The following is a 15500-nucleotide window of genomic DNA, read 5'->3' on the forward strand; positions in this document are numbered from 1 at the left end:
TAGCATTGTGGAACATTCTGTAGATGATAATAATAAAACCATGTTTTTGAGGAAAATGTTAAAAAATTTAACTTTGTCTCTAACTCAATAAGTGATTACACTTACTGATAAGTTATTAATCATTGATTTAATGCAAAAGATGGAGACTTGTATTTATAATGGCCATGAGAACAATCAACTAAAGGCTGATATGTATGATATACACATATAACTGTTCCAAGAAGAAGTATAAGTAAAATTACAGATACAAATGACCTATCTGCTATGATAAAAAAGTCACATCTGACAGGAAGTCATTATTCAAAGAATCAATAACAAGATAACAAATGACTGAGTTCAAGCGGTTCAATATGGTAATCCTCTCTGAATACAAATACTACATGAAATGTAATGTGTTGCAATAAAACAATTTCAAGTTAACTAACAATTCCACATCACTCAGTTTTTGTATTTAAAGGGTAAAAATTATTGGGAGGGGTCGTATCCACCAGGGACTACTGTATAATCGAGGAGAAGACTATTTGGACTCTCTTTTTCCAACACTTTCTTCTTTTGGTCTGTCACACTCTACACCTCTTTAGGAGTTTCCCTTTCATTTTGTTTTATAGTTAGTTAATCAGGTCATCGATTGACGCATATCTTGATTTTACTGTATGTTCGAGATGTGGGTGATTTCACTAGTTTTATTTTTCCTGCTCCAGTTGTGGTGCCAAATCATCCTTCACTTTGGTGGAGGTTTGTTCTTCTCCTCCTTTCCTCATATTGCTTCCAGTTTTCCCAATGGTTCTGTGGTAAGATTTTTTACTTGTACACTTCACACATGGTGAATATACCCGTGGTAGGTACCAGCTCAGATGCCCTTTGTGTGGCTTTGTCCTTGTTTACACATGTGAGATTTAAGTATTTCACATCATCAGTGCTCAGACTTTGGTAAATTAGATATTTATGTGTCCTTTGTCATCTAAGTTAATTTAGATGAATTGTATGTTAAATATTGTTTATTACTTTGTTTTTTTAGGTACTTTTAGTCATTTTGCACATATCTTGTAGACTCAGTAAATTTCTAGGGTTTGTTAGTTCGATATTAATAAGTACTTTCACTAGGTATGTTTAGATAGTTTGCAAGTTACATATCATTACTACTAGTCACATCTAATTCATTGTTCTATCTGACAATTTTTTTTCTTGCTATTGTTAAATATGTGCCTTATAATTCTAATTATTGTCAGTGTTGGTCTTACTTATGTGTCATTTGTCATTTAAGTTAATTTAGATGAACTGTACGTTTGATATTGATTATTATTTTGTTTTCTTGCTCATTTTCATCAGTTTGCACAATCGTAATTATTATGTACTTTATGGACTAGGTATGTTTAGATACTTTGTACATTACTACTAGTAACATCTCATTCATCGTTTTACCTGGATAAATATTTTTTCATCATTGTTAACTACGTGCCTGATAATATTACTTTTCGTTAGTGTCGGGCTCAATTTTTATTTTCCTTTACTACATTGCTGATGTGTTTGATTCTTTCCCATTTGTAGGATTAAGCATTGCTTTGGCTCCTTTTCCTACGTTCTTGATACTAGAAACCAAATTTTCTCCTCATAATCTACGATTCACGGTTCATCCCCACAGTGCCCACATTGTCGATAGTTATTTATTGCTCAAAGTTGAGTATTCCAGTTTAGGGATTTACTGTTTGGACTAACCTCGGCTCTTTAAGTGTTTAGGTGGGTAGTACGAGCTCTTGCCCAACATCTTTATTCAATGAGTATTTGCACTCATCTCACTTCTTCCCGTTCACAGTACAGAGACTATATTCTTCTGCTCCTACAAGCTGCAACACAGGTGGGATTCCTGGTGAAAGGGGGAAGTCCATTCTTACCCCCACTCAATTCCAAGTTCATTTGGGGTTTTTCTTCATTCCTACCTCACATGGGCCCAGCCTTATCCTTTTCATCTTCAGGATTTCGAGCAAACAGTCCACATTCTCTTATAGCTCAAGAGGTTCTATCTCTTTAGGGGATGTGGGCTTCCTTGAAAGCTCTCATTCTCATGGGTTGGGCTGCTGTGTATTCCCTTCAGTGGACACTCCTAGATCAGTGGAACTTCTACTCAGGTCAACTGGACCACCCTTTTACCCTTCATTCCTCGATCAGAGCTGAACTAGCTTGGTGGTTGAACAGAGACCAGACCACAGCAGGGGTGCTGCTTTCTCCACCTTGTCCAGACTTACATCTATTCCCAGACTCATCTTTAGAGGGTTGGTGTGCTTACCTCAACTCCCAGGATATTTCCAGCCTCTGGTCAATCAAGGAGTCTTGTTTCTGTACCACCTTTCTCGAGTTTATGGCAGTTTCTCGAGCTTTGTCCTATTTGCTTCCTCTCTGGCAGGGGAGGGTGATTATGGTACACTCCAACAACTCCACAGTGGTCACTTATATCACCAAGCAAGGGTGTACCAATTCCAGGTCTCTGTGCTTTCAGATCCTAGATTTCCTTTCCTGGGCCCACAGTCAACACATGGTGACCTTAGCTTGCCATGTTCCTGGCACCCTAAATCTGGATGCAGGTCAATTATCTTGTCCCAGAAAAATTCTCCCCATGGAGTAGTCCCTTGATCCACAGGTATTTTGTTGGGTGTGTTCCCAGCTAGAGACACCCCATACATGCCTTTGCCACCCACTGGTACACCAAACTTTTTTCCCTTTTGGTCTTTCGTTCTACACCCGCTAATGCTGGGTTGGATACATTCAGTCAAGATTGGAGGGATCTTCAATCTATGCTAACTCTTCTATTCAGCTCATCTCCAGAGTTCTAATTCATTTTGTGTCAAGTCCTACTAGTGGCTCCATATTGGCTAGCACCTTTACTGTACAACCTCCTCTGTCTCAGTCTCTATTCCGTCAACCCTGATTGGACATTGTTCATCCAGACGTCTCCACACTCTGTTTTCATGCATGGTTTTGTCAGATCCATTGCTTCAGCCCAGGGAATGACCCCACATGTTGCTCTTTCCTTTCCTGTTCCATCAGACCTATGTCCATGCCCATTTACTAAAGGTGATGGTCTACCTTCTACCTTTAGTCTCTTCAATGTGGCTTCCATCCTTCCATTCCTCATATTTCCCAATTCGTCACCTGGTTGTTTGACAAAAGCTTGTCCACTTCAACCATGTCTAGCTATCAGGTAGCCTTATCTAACACCTTCCATTTCTCCTAGTTACGCAATATTTTGTCTTCCCTTGTCATTTCCCTCCTTTCGAGTCATGCATCCTCCATATTCCTTTGATTTACCTGATTGGGATCCCATTATTGTCCTTTATGCCCTTTCCTATCCTCCCTTTGAGCCTTTGCCTATGCATTCCATGTACCATCTCTACCACAAGACTTTCTCCTCCTTGCTTGCAGATGTTGTCAATCAGATATTTATGATATTAATGTTACCCGCATCCTCTACCATTCCTTTCATGTCATCCTATGTCCCGACCAGTCCTTCCTCCCAAAGACCTATGCTACCCATGAAGGTAGTTTGGCTTTCACACCCATATCCTTTCCTTCCATCTCTCACCTGTACTCCCATTCTGATCCTTATCAGCTTCTTTGTCTGGTTTGATCCTTACAGTGTTATGTGGCATATACTGCCTCTTTACATAGTTCATGTTCATTCCTCCTGCAATTACAGTTGGATGAGTTATTATTTGTGCTCACAATACCAGTTACAGATACTGCCCTGTTCTTACTGTTGAGTTGAGGTAAAGCCAGGTTCAGTTTGTTTATACTTCTTGATCCTACGGTAGTTTTTGGAGTTTGTCCAGTTTTGGCTGACTGCTAACTTCCTCTTCATAATTCCGGTTCCTTGACGTATGACACTGTTTACTTATGTTTGGGTTTAATGAGTATATGTAACACGGTCCACATGCACTAGCCACTATGTTTATGTTACACTAAATTTGTTTTTATCTGTTTTGAGCCTCAACCTCCTAATACCAAGGACAAGTTATGTAACCTTGTCTGTCCAGTTTAGGTGGGGTATCTACAATTCATTTATATTTTACTATGGATTGCACTTCTGAACAAATTGCACTTTTGCACATCCCTTTTTCACCTTTATCAGATTAATTTCCTGCTTCAAGGGCAAAGAGCATATCTATTCCAGATGTAGTGCTTTGGTTTCATCTCAGAGCACACCTATTCAATCTAGGCAGTCATTTTTGGATTGGTTTCAATGTTGAGTGCCTACACCAGCCCATTCACCTTTGCAATGTGAGATTCTAGTTTTGTGTGAATACAGGTAAGACTGTATGGGAAGTTAACATTTTCTTACACTGAAAATGTATTTACAATAGGTACTTACCTCCATTCCTCCCCACTGCTGGTGTTTTTTTTTACAATCTGCAAATTCTCGAAAGTGAGGATTGAGTGGGAATAGCAGAGAGAGCTAGCTGTGCCACTATAGGTGGTGCAATACTATTGGTGGAGAGTAGTCACATGCTTTGTATATATTCAATAGTGGCATGAAATTGGTGGGGTGCATGATGGGGTATGCTGAGTGTGAAAATTTTTTCAGCAATGTTTAGAGGGCAGAAAGAAGATCGAGATAGCTTTGAGTGACAGGAGGTAATTACCTATTGGAAATACATTTTCAGTGTAAGAAAATGTTAACTTTTCTAGATAGTCTCTAGAAATCTATGCTATACAATCTTATACTTTATATGACACAATAAAAGTAGTTATCTTAAATATATAAAATGTTTTCTAGGTAGTCTCTAGAAGACATCAACAAAGGAACTGCAAATGTTGGTGGAAGAGACTTAGTGTATGAACTAAGAATAGTCTTTATATATAGCATAAAAAATATTGTAAATATTTTTCTTGATGACGGGCTTATTGTTGAATATACAAGACTGTTTAGTATAAGAGTTATTATTTAGTTCATTTAATGATCTAATATTTAATGATTATTTAGTTTTCATAAGAGTGTTAAAAGTAATTATTTTAAAGGCAATAGTTATGAGAAGTTTCATTATGTAACTCGGTATGGTATGAGTTGTCTATTGTGCATATTGTTGACGTAATCTTTCTCAAAGTTTACAAGTTTTTCTAGTAGTTGTAATATTGTTGCTACTAGAGGGCTAGATATTTCTATATTATTCAGTCGTGTGTTATAAATATGTGCAGACAAAAGAAAGCAAGCTATGTGAAAGATAATCAGACAGATCTAAACTGAGTGATTGGCAGTTTAGCTGTGATGGGTGATTTCTAAAGAAATTAGTAAAGAAGATAAGTGAGAAAAAGTTAAATCAGAAAAAGTTATGTTAGTGAAAATGAAATTAAACTGCATGATTGTTAGTTTCGTTGTAACGGGCAACATTTTAAAGTGAATTTCACAGTTTAACAAATATAAGGAGAATAATTTGTCTTGTCAGAGGATGTTCTACAGTAATTGAACCTACCTGTATAGTCTTTGACAAAAATGAGATAATTATTTAAATTTCTAGATACAATTGTGGTAACTCTCGTGGTAACATAAGTAAATTTATCACAGATTGTATAATAAGAAACCAAATAGAGAAAAATAATTCTTGTCAGTTGGGTTCTAAAGTAACTGACAAATATATTAGGCCATCAAGAAATGAATGTCATTTTTTTTAGATGAAAAAACCCGAACAACTTATATATCAAAACATTTATTAAATGAAATAGTCCCCATTCTTATCGATGATGCTTTTCCATCTTACAATGAGGTTGTTAATGCCCTGATTAAAGAAATCACTTGGCTTTGAAGCAAACAACGTGTCGATGTCCTCTTTAACACCTTCCACATTTGCATACGTTTTCCCATTAAGATGGTGTTGCAGCAAACAAAAAAGATGGTAATCTGATGGTGCCATATATGGAGAATATGGTGGGTGGAGGAGAACTTTCCAACCCAACTCCATAATCACGTGACGTGCCACATGTGGACGTGCAATGTCGTGGACAAGTAGTTTTTGTCTAGGACTGAGCCATTGTTTTTGGCATTTAATATTTGCATCGAGAATCCATTTTTCATCACCAGTGACAATTCTGTCCAAAAATGGTTCATGCGCATTACACGTCAGAAGAGATGAAGCAATGTTTGGCACCCAAGCACCTTCTTTATGGAGTTTTTTCCATATTTCTTAGATGTTTCATGAGAGATATGCAATTTTAGGGCTATTTCATGAGTCTGTTGCCTTGGGTTAGATTCAACAAGCATCTTCACAGCATCAGTATCAATTCCAGCATGTCGGCCTCTCCCATCACAGTTTTTTAAGGTTAAAATCACCTAAACCATCATTGACACTTACGAACGTTCAAAACATTTCCGTAAACTTCTTTGATATTTTTTGTGGCTACAGAGGCATTGTTTCCCTTCTTGTATTCAAACAGCATTACATGCCAAATGTGTGTCTTGTCATGTGGCATCACTATAAGGGATTAGACTATACTAAATTTTACACATTATATAGGCTACAATAACATGACGTTTAGGCAGTTCATTTAACTATTATACGTGATGTATGGTTTTTGGAGGGTGGTTAATGAAAGTGTTCCAAAATGCAACATTAATTTCTTGACGAGCTAATAGTTAAAACTGCAGAGGTGATGAAAATAACAAAATTAAATAAAAGGTTGAACAATCACAAGTTTTTTATTTTATATATTTTTATTTAAAGAAGGATGATGTTTCAAGCTAGTGGTCTTTGTCAGATTGTAAATAAAAATAAATATAAATTTTACTTTTTAATATTTAATTTTTTTTCTAAAGTAACTGAACTAGCCTGTGTAGACTTTTGACAAGAAAAGAGAATTATTTAGAGTTTTAGATATAACTGCGATATCCTATAGTGTAAAGAATTTTTGTATATGCATTTAATTTGTTATGAATATATTATATTAAAACACGTGGATTGTGTGCTGTCCGTTTATTCTTCGAATTTATCACCAACAAGTCACAGACACCTACTGTAAAGAATCTGGCCCCATAAAACCTGACAAACTTCAAATTATAGATACATTTTTTTAATTTATCACATTCCTTCAAAAAAAGTTTTGAAACATAATATTTTCGTTTTTATCTTTTTATAATGAAATCCATATGGACTTCACTTTTCTGAAAAAATTGTCCACACTTACCTAATTCAGCTTGTTCCCTTTCATACTCCAAATTACTATTCTTAATGCTTTGGAATTCAGGCTCTACATCTACAGAATGTCCTCGTATAGATCTTAATACTTGAACAGCCTTGTCATACTTTTCCATTTTGATCAACCAGCGTGGAGACTCAGGCATAAACAAGAAACCACAAAACTGAATGAATGATGGGATCCCAGCAAGGCCTAACATGTACCTACACAAGAATATTACAGTGATTGCTAAAACAAACTATACACATTTTGAAACTTACAAACACCAGTAATTAACACAAGACTACTTTCTCCACAGCTATATTTTGAGAAACAAAAGATTTTAAAACTTAATGATCACAAATGTGATACGATTAACAGATTTTATAATCTTAGATATATCTCAATAATTTATTGAAGGCTACATGTTTTGTTTATCAAGACAGTTTAAGTTCATCATTATGATTATAAAAAACATTTCTGATTATACATTTTATAACTCAACTGCAGCTGGGCAGGTTTAAAATAATTTAGCATCACAGGTTACTTCCTCAAAACTTTAGATATACGAGCAGTCAAGCTGATTGATGTAGACAAAACTCAAGAAAAATGACAAAATTGTACCAAGCTCTAAGAAAAAAGTAAGTAATAACCATGATAACCACAAACAATGACAACACAGGAATTTCAGTGGGTGACAGGTAGTTGTCTGTAAAGTTAAAAGCCTATATTTGTTCTGTTATGATAAAACTGTGTAAAAACCACTTAATTCTTCTGATGTTCATATATGCTGTTTTAAGTTGTATCTTAGAAGTTATAACTTAGTTTTTTGCTAGAGGGAGCTGCTAATCATGAGATGTAATAATCAAGTTTCATCAAGAGACAAAGGTATATTATTTATAAATACAAGCAGTTAGTGAAGTTAATGAGTATTCAACAAGTTTATCACTTCAGTGTCAGAAAAGTTCTCTGTTAGAAGCGAGATTGATTGCATCTATTCAGTACTCAAACAATTAGTGAGAAAATTCTGTAAATAAGTTTATTTGTAAGTTATATAAGAAATTTCTGTTAAATGTTATTAGTGCATTATGGCTACAGTAATTACACTAGTATCTGCTGAAAAATATTATATTTGAAGTTAAGTCTACTGGTGAAAGTAACTATAACAAATATTAACTGAATATGCATTAGGCCAATCCCTACTGAAGATGGAATGTTGACTATAATTTATAATGTGTTGTATTATCTCATTATATCACCAGCTAACATCTCTAACCAAGCAGACTGCACAGATCATTTACTTATGTGGTCAAGCTTTCTATGGGTCTCCTTATTTAAGCTTTGAACTTAGCCCAATAGATCTCTCTATTCTCCACCAGGTTGAACCTCCAGCACTACTCGGTTATGGGCATCTTACACTCATGAAGTTGCTTGAATGAGTCAAAGTATGAATCATTCAGTCTCAGTACCAGGTGCTAAACTAAGTATAGTTGTTCCGAACAGTCACCTGCCTGAAGCGTTTCAGAAACCGGTCTAGGTCTTCTTTCATCAAGCCTCTAAATGTCAGAGGAGTTATTTGCTTGGCCTTGCTTATGGGGATCCAAGGGTGCAAACAAATGGTCTCCTTGCCAATCTCCAAATCATCACTTGATTGAGAAGTGTTGGAGTGTTTAGGTACCCCAATGCTCTGATGGGTGGTGGGCATCTGAATTTAGGGTTCAGAGCAAATGGGTATGCTTGGCAGCTCATTTCTAGCTTTCATTAGACCCTTAATATATTGATTGATGTCACCAGTATACCACCCAGCTCAGGGAAGCTCATATTGTCACACAATCCACTTTGGATCTGCCGTCGAAATGGCTTCCATTGGTAAACAGTGGCCACTAATGTTATTTCCAATCTTTCTTTCTTGTAAAGTTGCAATCAGAGTGGAAGTTGTGTTACTCTGGCTGGTGTTGGTCTAGGAGTCCTACATAGACCTCCACAAGTAGTTTTGGACTTTCCAGAAACCACCAGATGTTATAAATTCTTCCTTTTGAGCCATGGCTCATAGTGAAATCTCAATCATGGACCTTTGCAGCAATAACAAAAGTTCAACATTCAGGAAAGGACTTCTCTTAAATGCAACTACCATCTTGAAATACTATCTTCATCAATGACCAACTTTTCCTACAGGTCATAGATCCTTTGAGTTGTAGAAAATGATGTTTTCTCAAACAGAAGTCTTTTTAAAAGGTGACCAAAGAATAAAAGCTAAGGGAAGTAAACACTTCACTAACTATTAGCAAAGTCCACAATAAATCAATATCCTGCAGTAACAGCACCAAAATTTGTTGTTACTTATCCACTTTGTTTTGTTTTTTTTCCAACTTAGGTGCTGTATCAGATAAGCCTGCCAAACAGGAGATTCAATCAAGATATGGTTTTATACAACAGTGCCAAACGTTTAATGGCTAAGTTTAAGCTAAGAAATAAATAGACTGGACATAATGTGTAAAATACAATGAAAAGAATATTTATTTAAACTTAAGATAAGAACACAGTGCATATACTTGCTTTATGTTAATTTCTTTGATCATCTGTCAGACTGACTACATGCAAGGTTTTAAGCTTTTAGCTTTTGTAGCACTACCACATGAATGATAAGTCTCATTCTACATAGGTGAGGCCACAACCTATATGTATGTTACCTGTACAACCAATGAAATCTCCTGAAACAAGGTCATTGTAAGCAATGTTCTCCATAAATGGTATCAGGTATTACCAACTTGTAAATAAAAATGAAATAAATATAACTTGAAATAAGATCAACTTAACAGTTTTCTTGACCAAATGTTATGTGAAAACCTGCATATATATTCAGAACAGAGAATAAATTCAAAATAAACAGTAATACTACAGACAGCAAGAAACCTATGGTATATTCCTACAGCACAGAATGTTAAATCTACAACAATCACAAAGCAAATAACTAGTGTTTATACATTCTGTAAATAAGGTTAACTCAATTCTTTCTTTATTGTTACTTTCATTACTAGTTTTGGTTAGAATGTTTGTTGTGTCTCTTTTTCTTCAATTTCTTATTGTTATAATATTTGTATTAAAGGTTATTTAATGTTTTAGCTCAGTATATGGATTTATGACTAATTTAAATCACCTAAGCTGGTCAAACCTCATAAAATACTGTTGGGCTTATGGCCAAAAATATTGCTAGCAGTAAGTGTATCCAACTCATAAAACTGCATTCTACTCCTTATAAGAACATAAAAACATTATATCTAATTAGCTATACCCATTACTGGGTTGATTTTCAGTTTTAATCAAAGTAGGTATTAATTCAAATTAACATTTAGTTATGTGTAAATTAAAGATGTGCTGTACATCACAGCTGTGGTACAAGTAATTAATATCAGGTTTAGTTAATTTGATGTCAGATTAATCTTTAAACCTTGAAATTGCTTCGTTTTAGTTAAATATATAAATTAATGGCCGAGTAGACTGGAAATATAGTATTCTTTCTTCTGTATTCTGAAAATAACAGGATGAGGGGACAAATGTGTAATATTTGGAAAAGACAGGTCAAGCTCTAGTTAAAACCATTGTATTTTTCTAACAGGGTGAAATGATTTGTCATCTGCATAAGTGGAAATCAGCACTTTACAGGCATTTAAGATGGGAATTGCAGATTCCCTGTAAAATAAAGGGTGGTTTTAAATTTTATTTTTCACAAGGGTGAATGTGCAAGGGCAGCCTTGAATTACCAAATGGTCCCTTGGCCTAGTTGTCTATATGTTATGTTAATAAAATTCAATTTCTAACAGATGATATACTCCTAACTTCTAAAATATTATATTCTCTTGTAAAATCAATGATGCCGAGGTTTATAGAGACAAATCAAAAGCAGTCCAAACCTATAATTAGCTCTAAAATGGATTATGAATGCTTATTAATTGGCTAAAAATATTAAATTTGATTTAGAGTTGCTGTTTACATTAATTACAAAAATAAGGTGAAGGATAAAATTGGTCTTTCAAAATATTTTGAAGAAAACTTTATTATAAAAGATAAACATGGCTAAAGTGCAAAACAACTTTTTATACTACTGTTTTTAATGACAAATGTGAGGAAAAGATTTTCAAGCTGACTACTTTATTAAGGGTGGAGAAAACTTTAATTTAAATGCCATTTATCTTGAGGAAGTAGTTGTTCTGAAACCTTTTAAAATATTCCTTATAAATAAGTCTGTTGTCATAAGTCATTTACAAAAAATCTTTGGGAAATTGACATTAATAATTCTGAGCATGGTTGCAGAAAAGGATTTTCTTTTCTTACTAATTTGTTGAAAAGTTTAACAGAGGCTTTAAACTTTTCAATAAGGACATTTCTTTGATACTATTTAACTTAACTTTTTGTAATGTGCCTTACAAGAGGTTGATTGGTAATTCAGAGCTTATGGAATTTGTGGAAAAAAATCCATGAAATGGAATAGAAATTGGCTTAGTGATAGAAACCAAAGAGAATAACAAAAATACAATTTTCTGACTGACAAACTATCTAGTGAAGTTCCTCAGGGGTCTTCTCTACGACTTTTGTTTTGTTTTTTTTAATGAGTTGGATTGCTATTCAGGCAATACCATTTCTAAATTTGATGATGATATTAAAATGCAGGTAAGGTCTGATTCTGTTTAAAGAGCTTCTGTTATTCAATATGGTTCTTAGTTCAAGTTATAAGAATACTGAGTTTAAAAGTAAGGTTATTTAGTTTTATAAAAGTCTCTGGCTAGACCTCATTTGGAATACTGAGTAAAGTTTTGATCCCTTTGATACAGGAAGAAATTCAGCAGATTGGAAAGAATTCAAAGGCAGGCTATCAGAATGATTCCTGGTTTAAACAACTTAAGCTAAGAGAAGAGGCTCACAGTTTTGGATTTGCTTGAAAAATTAAGGTGGACTCAATTTGCTTGGGGGTATGATAGTCTTTCTGTGAGTGTCTGTTTGAATGTTGGAATAATAAGGTTAGGAATACAAGCTTGAATATTTGATTAAATGTTTTAAGCTTTGGTAGCCCCATGCGGAATTATTCTTAGGCAAAACATTTTGGGGGGAGGTTAGAGTTATAAACTGTAATGGTTTGCATAATGATGTGGACTGTGCTGTTAGTTTTGAATTCTTTTTAAATTATGTTAGATAGGTAATAGTATGTGAATAGCTACATTCAAAATTTGTTAAAAAATTAAATCAAGGTGGAATTATTTTTATAATTAATGTTTTCATTCAATTATTTTTGTAAGAGACATGACTTCAACAGCCAAATGGCCTTCTATCAGTTTTCCTTTTATTAAATAATCTGAAATATTCATTCTTCTTAGTTACACCTACCTCCAACCATTTTTCTTATCATTGCTAAAAGCACCAGCTATAATACTAGCAATAAGCTGACCACCGGTTATAAAACAAGTATTCAGGGTTACCAAAGTTCCTCGTCTTTCAGAAGGTGCAACTTCACCTATGTACATAGGTACAATCATTGAAGACAAACCTGCAAAGAAAAAGTTAAAGTTATTTAAATATTTTAGCTGTAAGTTTTTTGCACATACTAACAATGTAATGGCCAACCTGGTAATGATTAAGAGTAAGAACAGCTACATGATGAAGTTATCTTGCAGAATAAGAGTATTAGTTCACAAAATCAAAATATAATGAGTTAGGTGTATAATTACAGCTAAAGCTCTGTGCACCACATTTTGATTCTGCAGAAATAAAAATAATTATTTTGTATTACATTCTAGTGAGGTAAATACTGCATCCACTTTTGGTTTTCTGTTACCAGGTTTTTGTACTTGTGAACTAAAGATGGCAATATGGTTTAGATGTACAAAATCATCAGATAACACTTTCCTTGGGTGATGTGTTTGAGAGGCACAATGTTAAAGTTGGAAGCAGAGATCTATGCACTACGTAGAAGCTATAGAAAATCGAAAGTTAATATTTGGAAAACAATTTTTCTAATTAAGAATTTAACAAATGGCATGCTTGATGTCTATATATTGTTATCTCAAAATCATATTTATTCAAGTGTTTGTTGGTTATGCATATGAATGAGAAAGGTTATATCTAGTTTAAGTTGGTGGTCTATGAGGTTATTTGGAATGTAAAGGTGTGACCTAAATCTCAGTCAAACAGTTAACTCAGAAAATAATTACTTTTAACTTTAATTTGTAATAAAACCTTATTAATGTAATATCGGTCACCAATCTTATACTTTCAACCAACCATATAATAGAGAACTTTTTAGTATTTTTCGCAAAAAAAAAATTTCCACCACAAACATTTAACCATTGTACACAAGTTTTTCAAATAAACTTCCCTCAATGAACTCATGGTTTATAGTTATTACAGTTTATAACATACGCGTAATGGTATAATATTCAATGAAGTAAAACCAGAAAAACAAAGTTACTTTAAGCAAGCACACACAATAAGAAGAGTTACAATCAAACTACAATAACAACAAATAAATCTGAGGATACTGAAAATAAAATCTTTCAATGAATTTCACTTAAATTTAACAAAATCTGGTGAAATACCAGTACATAACCATTTTAAATCTTAAACTTTTAAGTGATTTATTTTGTCTCTGTACCTTCATTGTTAGAGTACGTTTTAAGTTTATGCTCTGGATTTAGTAAGTGTCAAAAATGTGTAATAACACATTCAAGATTGAATTCTGGACTATTTTGTTTTATTGGTTTAAAAACTAAAATTAAAAATCTAAACTGAAGTATTACTACCAACTTAGAAGGGTGTGTTAAAACTTAATGTCTTAAGACTTAAGTGAATTATAAACTAGAGATGCCTTACCTATACCAATTCCAACAGTTAAACGTCCAACTATAAGCATTCCTCTGGTAACTGAAACCCCCATTACAATGGCTCCAGCAGTAAAAACAACACTTGCTATCAATATTACTGGTTTTCTTCCAAGTTTGTCTGATAGTACACCTGCTACTAAAGAAAATGCCCAAGCTCCTCCAATTGTTATACTAACAATAAGTTCTTGCCACACATGATTCAAACTAAAATAATCCCTCAAAAGTATCATAGCTCCGGAAACAACTCCTGTATCATAACCAAACAAAAAACCTCCTATTGCTGAAAGCAGTGTTAACGTGTACATAAAGATGGGAATGTTAGGATGATTTCCATTGCCTTTTACTTTCACAACCAAATCCTCACTTTCGTCATGATTTATGGGTGTCGGCATTTTAATTGGTATATTTAATAGTTTAAAAGATGACGATATACATAAGTAAATCTAAACTCGATACAATATCCTAATTAACCAAAAACACGATTCAAAATGAAAACACATAGTCTGAGAGTCTCAATACGTATCATAGGGGGCGTTAACTCGCAGCTATCATCAACATGTTCCAAAATGTATCGAAGAGGCGCCTTTAGCAATCTGTGTGAGAGGATAAGTGGGTGTTGTAAAATAAGGAGTTACGTATTTTTATAATAAGCAATAAACAAATTTACATAGAGTGAATATGCAATTTTTGAGTAAAATAAAAAATCCATTACAGATTCGAGCAAGAAATAGGGAAGATTTCTAAAGTAACTAACTTCACCGACTTTCTTTTCTTTAAGTTAAATGTAAAATAATAAGTCTGTATATAAACACAAATAAAATAACAAACTGTTTATTATGACAAACAAACAGAAAGTACAGTATAAGTCAGGCCCGAATGCAGAATGTTTGAAACGGGAGTTCTAATTTGTGAGATCAAAAGCCAATAAATATTGTGCGAAGCATAATCAGCATGCTAATGCTACGGGGGTTCAGGGCATGCCCCCCCAGAAAATTAGTAAAAAATAGGTGCTATTAGTTTAAATCTGGAAGTAATTGTGCATGAAATATAGCTTAAACCATTCCATGATTGTTCACATACAATCCACAAACATCCAATAAAAAGTTAACATATTGTTACATCTCCGTTTGTTAATTGATTTTTCCGTAACTTCGTTCCAACGAAACTTTAACGACACAAGTCTTTACTTAATAAAACTGGTTTATTCTTTCCGAATATAACTCTGCGACACACTTAATCTCAATACTCGCGCTAAAACAACACTGTAACGAACGAACGTTAACTTCAACAATACTTCTGACTGCAGTTCAATTACTCATTATCTATACACACCTTACATTCCCCTCTTTTATATACCAGCCTACCCTAAATCTAGTCAGAACTAGAACATTCGCCAAAGTACATGATAGTTCTAGAAACGTTGCGTCACAGTAGTCATGTGACTCGATGACGCAACACTGCCCCTCCTTA

The 15500-nt window shown here is 34.2% G+C and overlaps 1 protein-coding gene across 1 annotated transcript in view; it reads right to left on the reverse strand.

Moving 5' to 3' along the window:
• LOC106470301 (proton myo-inositol cotransporter-like) overlaps positions 1-14558 on the reverse strand; it is a 40112-nt gene extending 25554 nt beyond the window's left edge. Inside the window, exons 1-3 of the mRNA XM_013930847.2 lie at positions 14020-14558; positions 12538-12697; positions 7168-7382 (exon numbers count right to left, since the gene is read on the reverse strand). Coding sequence (XP_013786301.1) covers positions 7168-7382; positions 12538-12697; positions 14020-14422 — 778 coding nt within the window. The 5' untranslated portion in view covers positions 14423-14558. The remainder of the gene's footprint in view (positions 1-7167; positions 7383-12537; positions 12698-14019) is intronic.
• Between the last annotated feature and the right edge of the window lie 942 nt (positions 14559-15500).

The sequence above is a fragment of the Limulus polyphemus genome, unplaced genomic scaffold, assembly GCF_000517525.1.
Source record: "Limulus polyphemus unplaced genomic scaffold, Limulus_polyphemus-2.1.2 Scaffold3930, whole genome shotgun sequence".
Taxonomy (NCBI): Eukaryota; Metazoa; Arthropoda; class Merostomata; order Xiphosura; family Limulidae; genus Limulus; species Limulus polyphemus.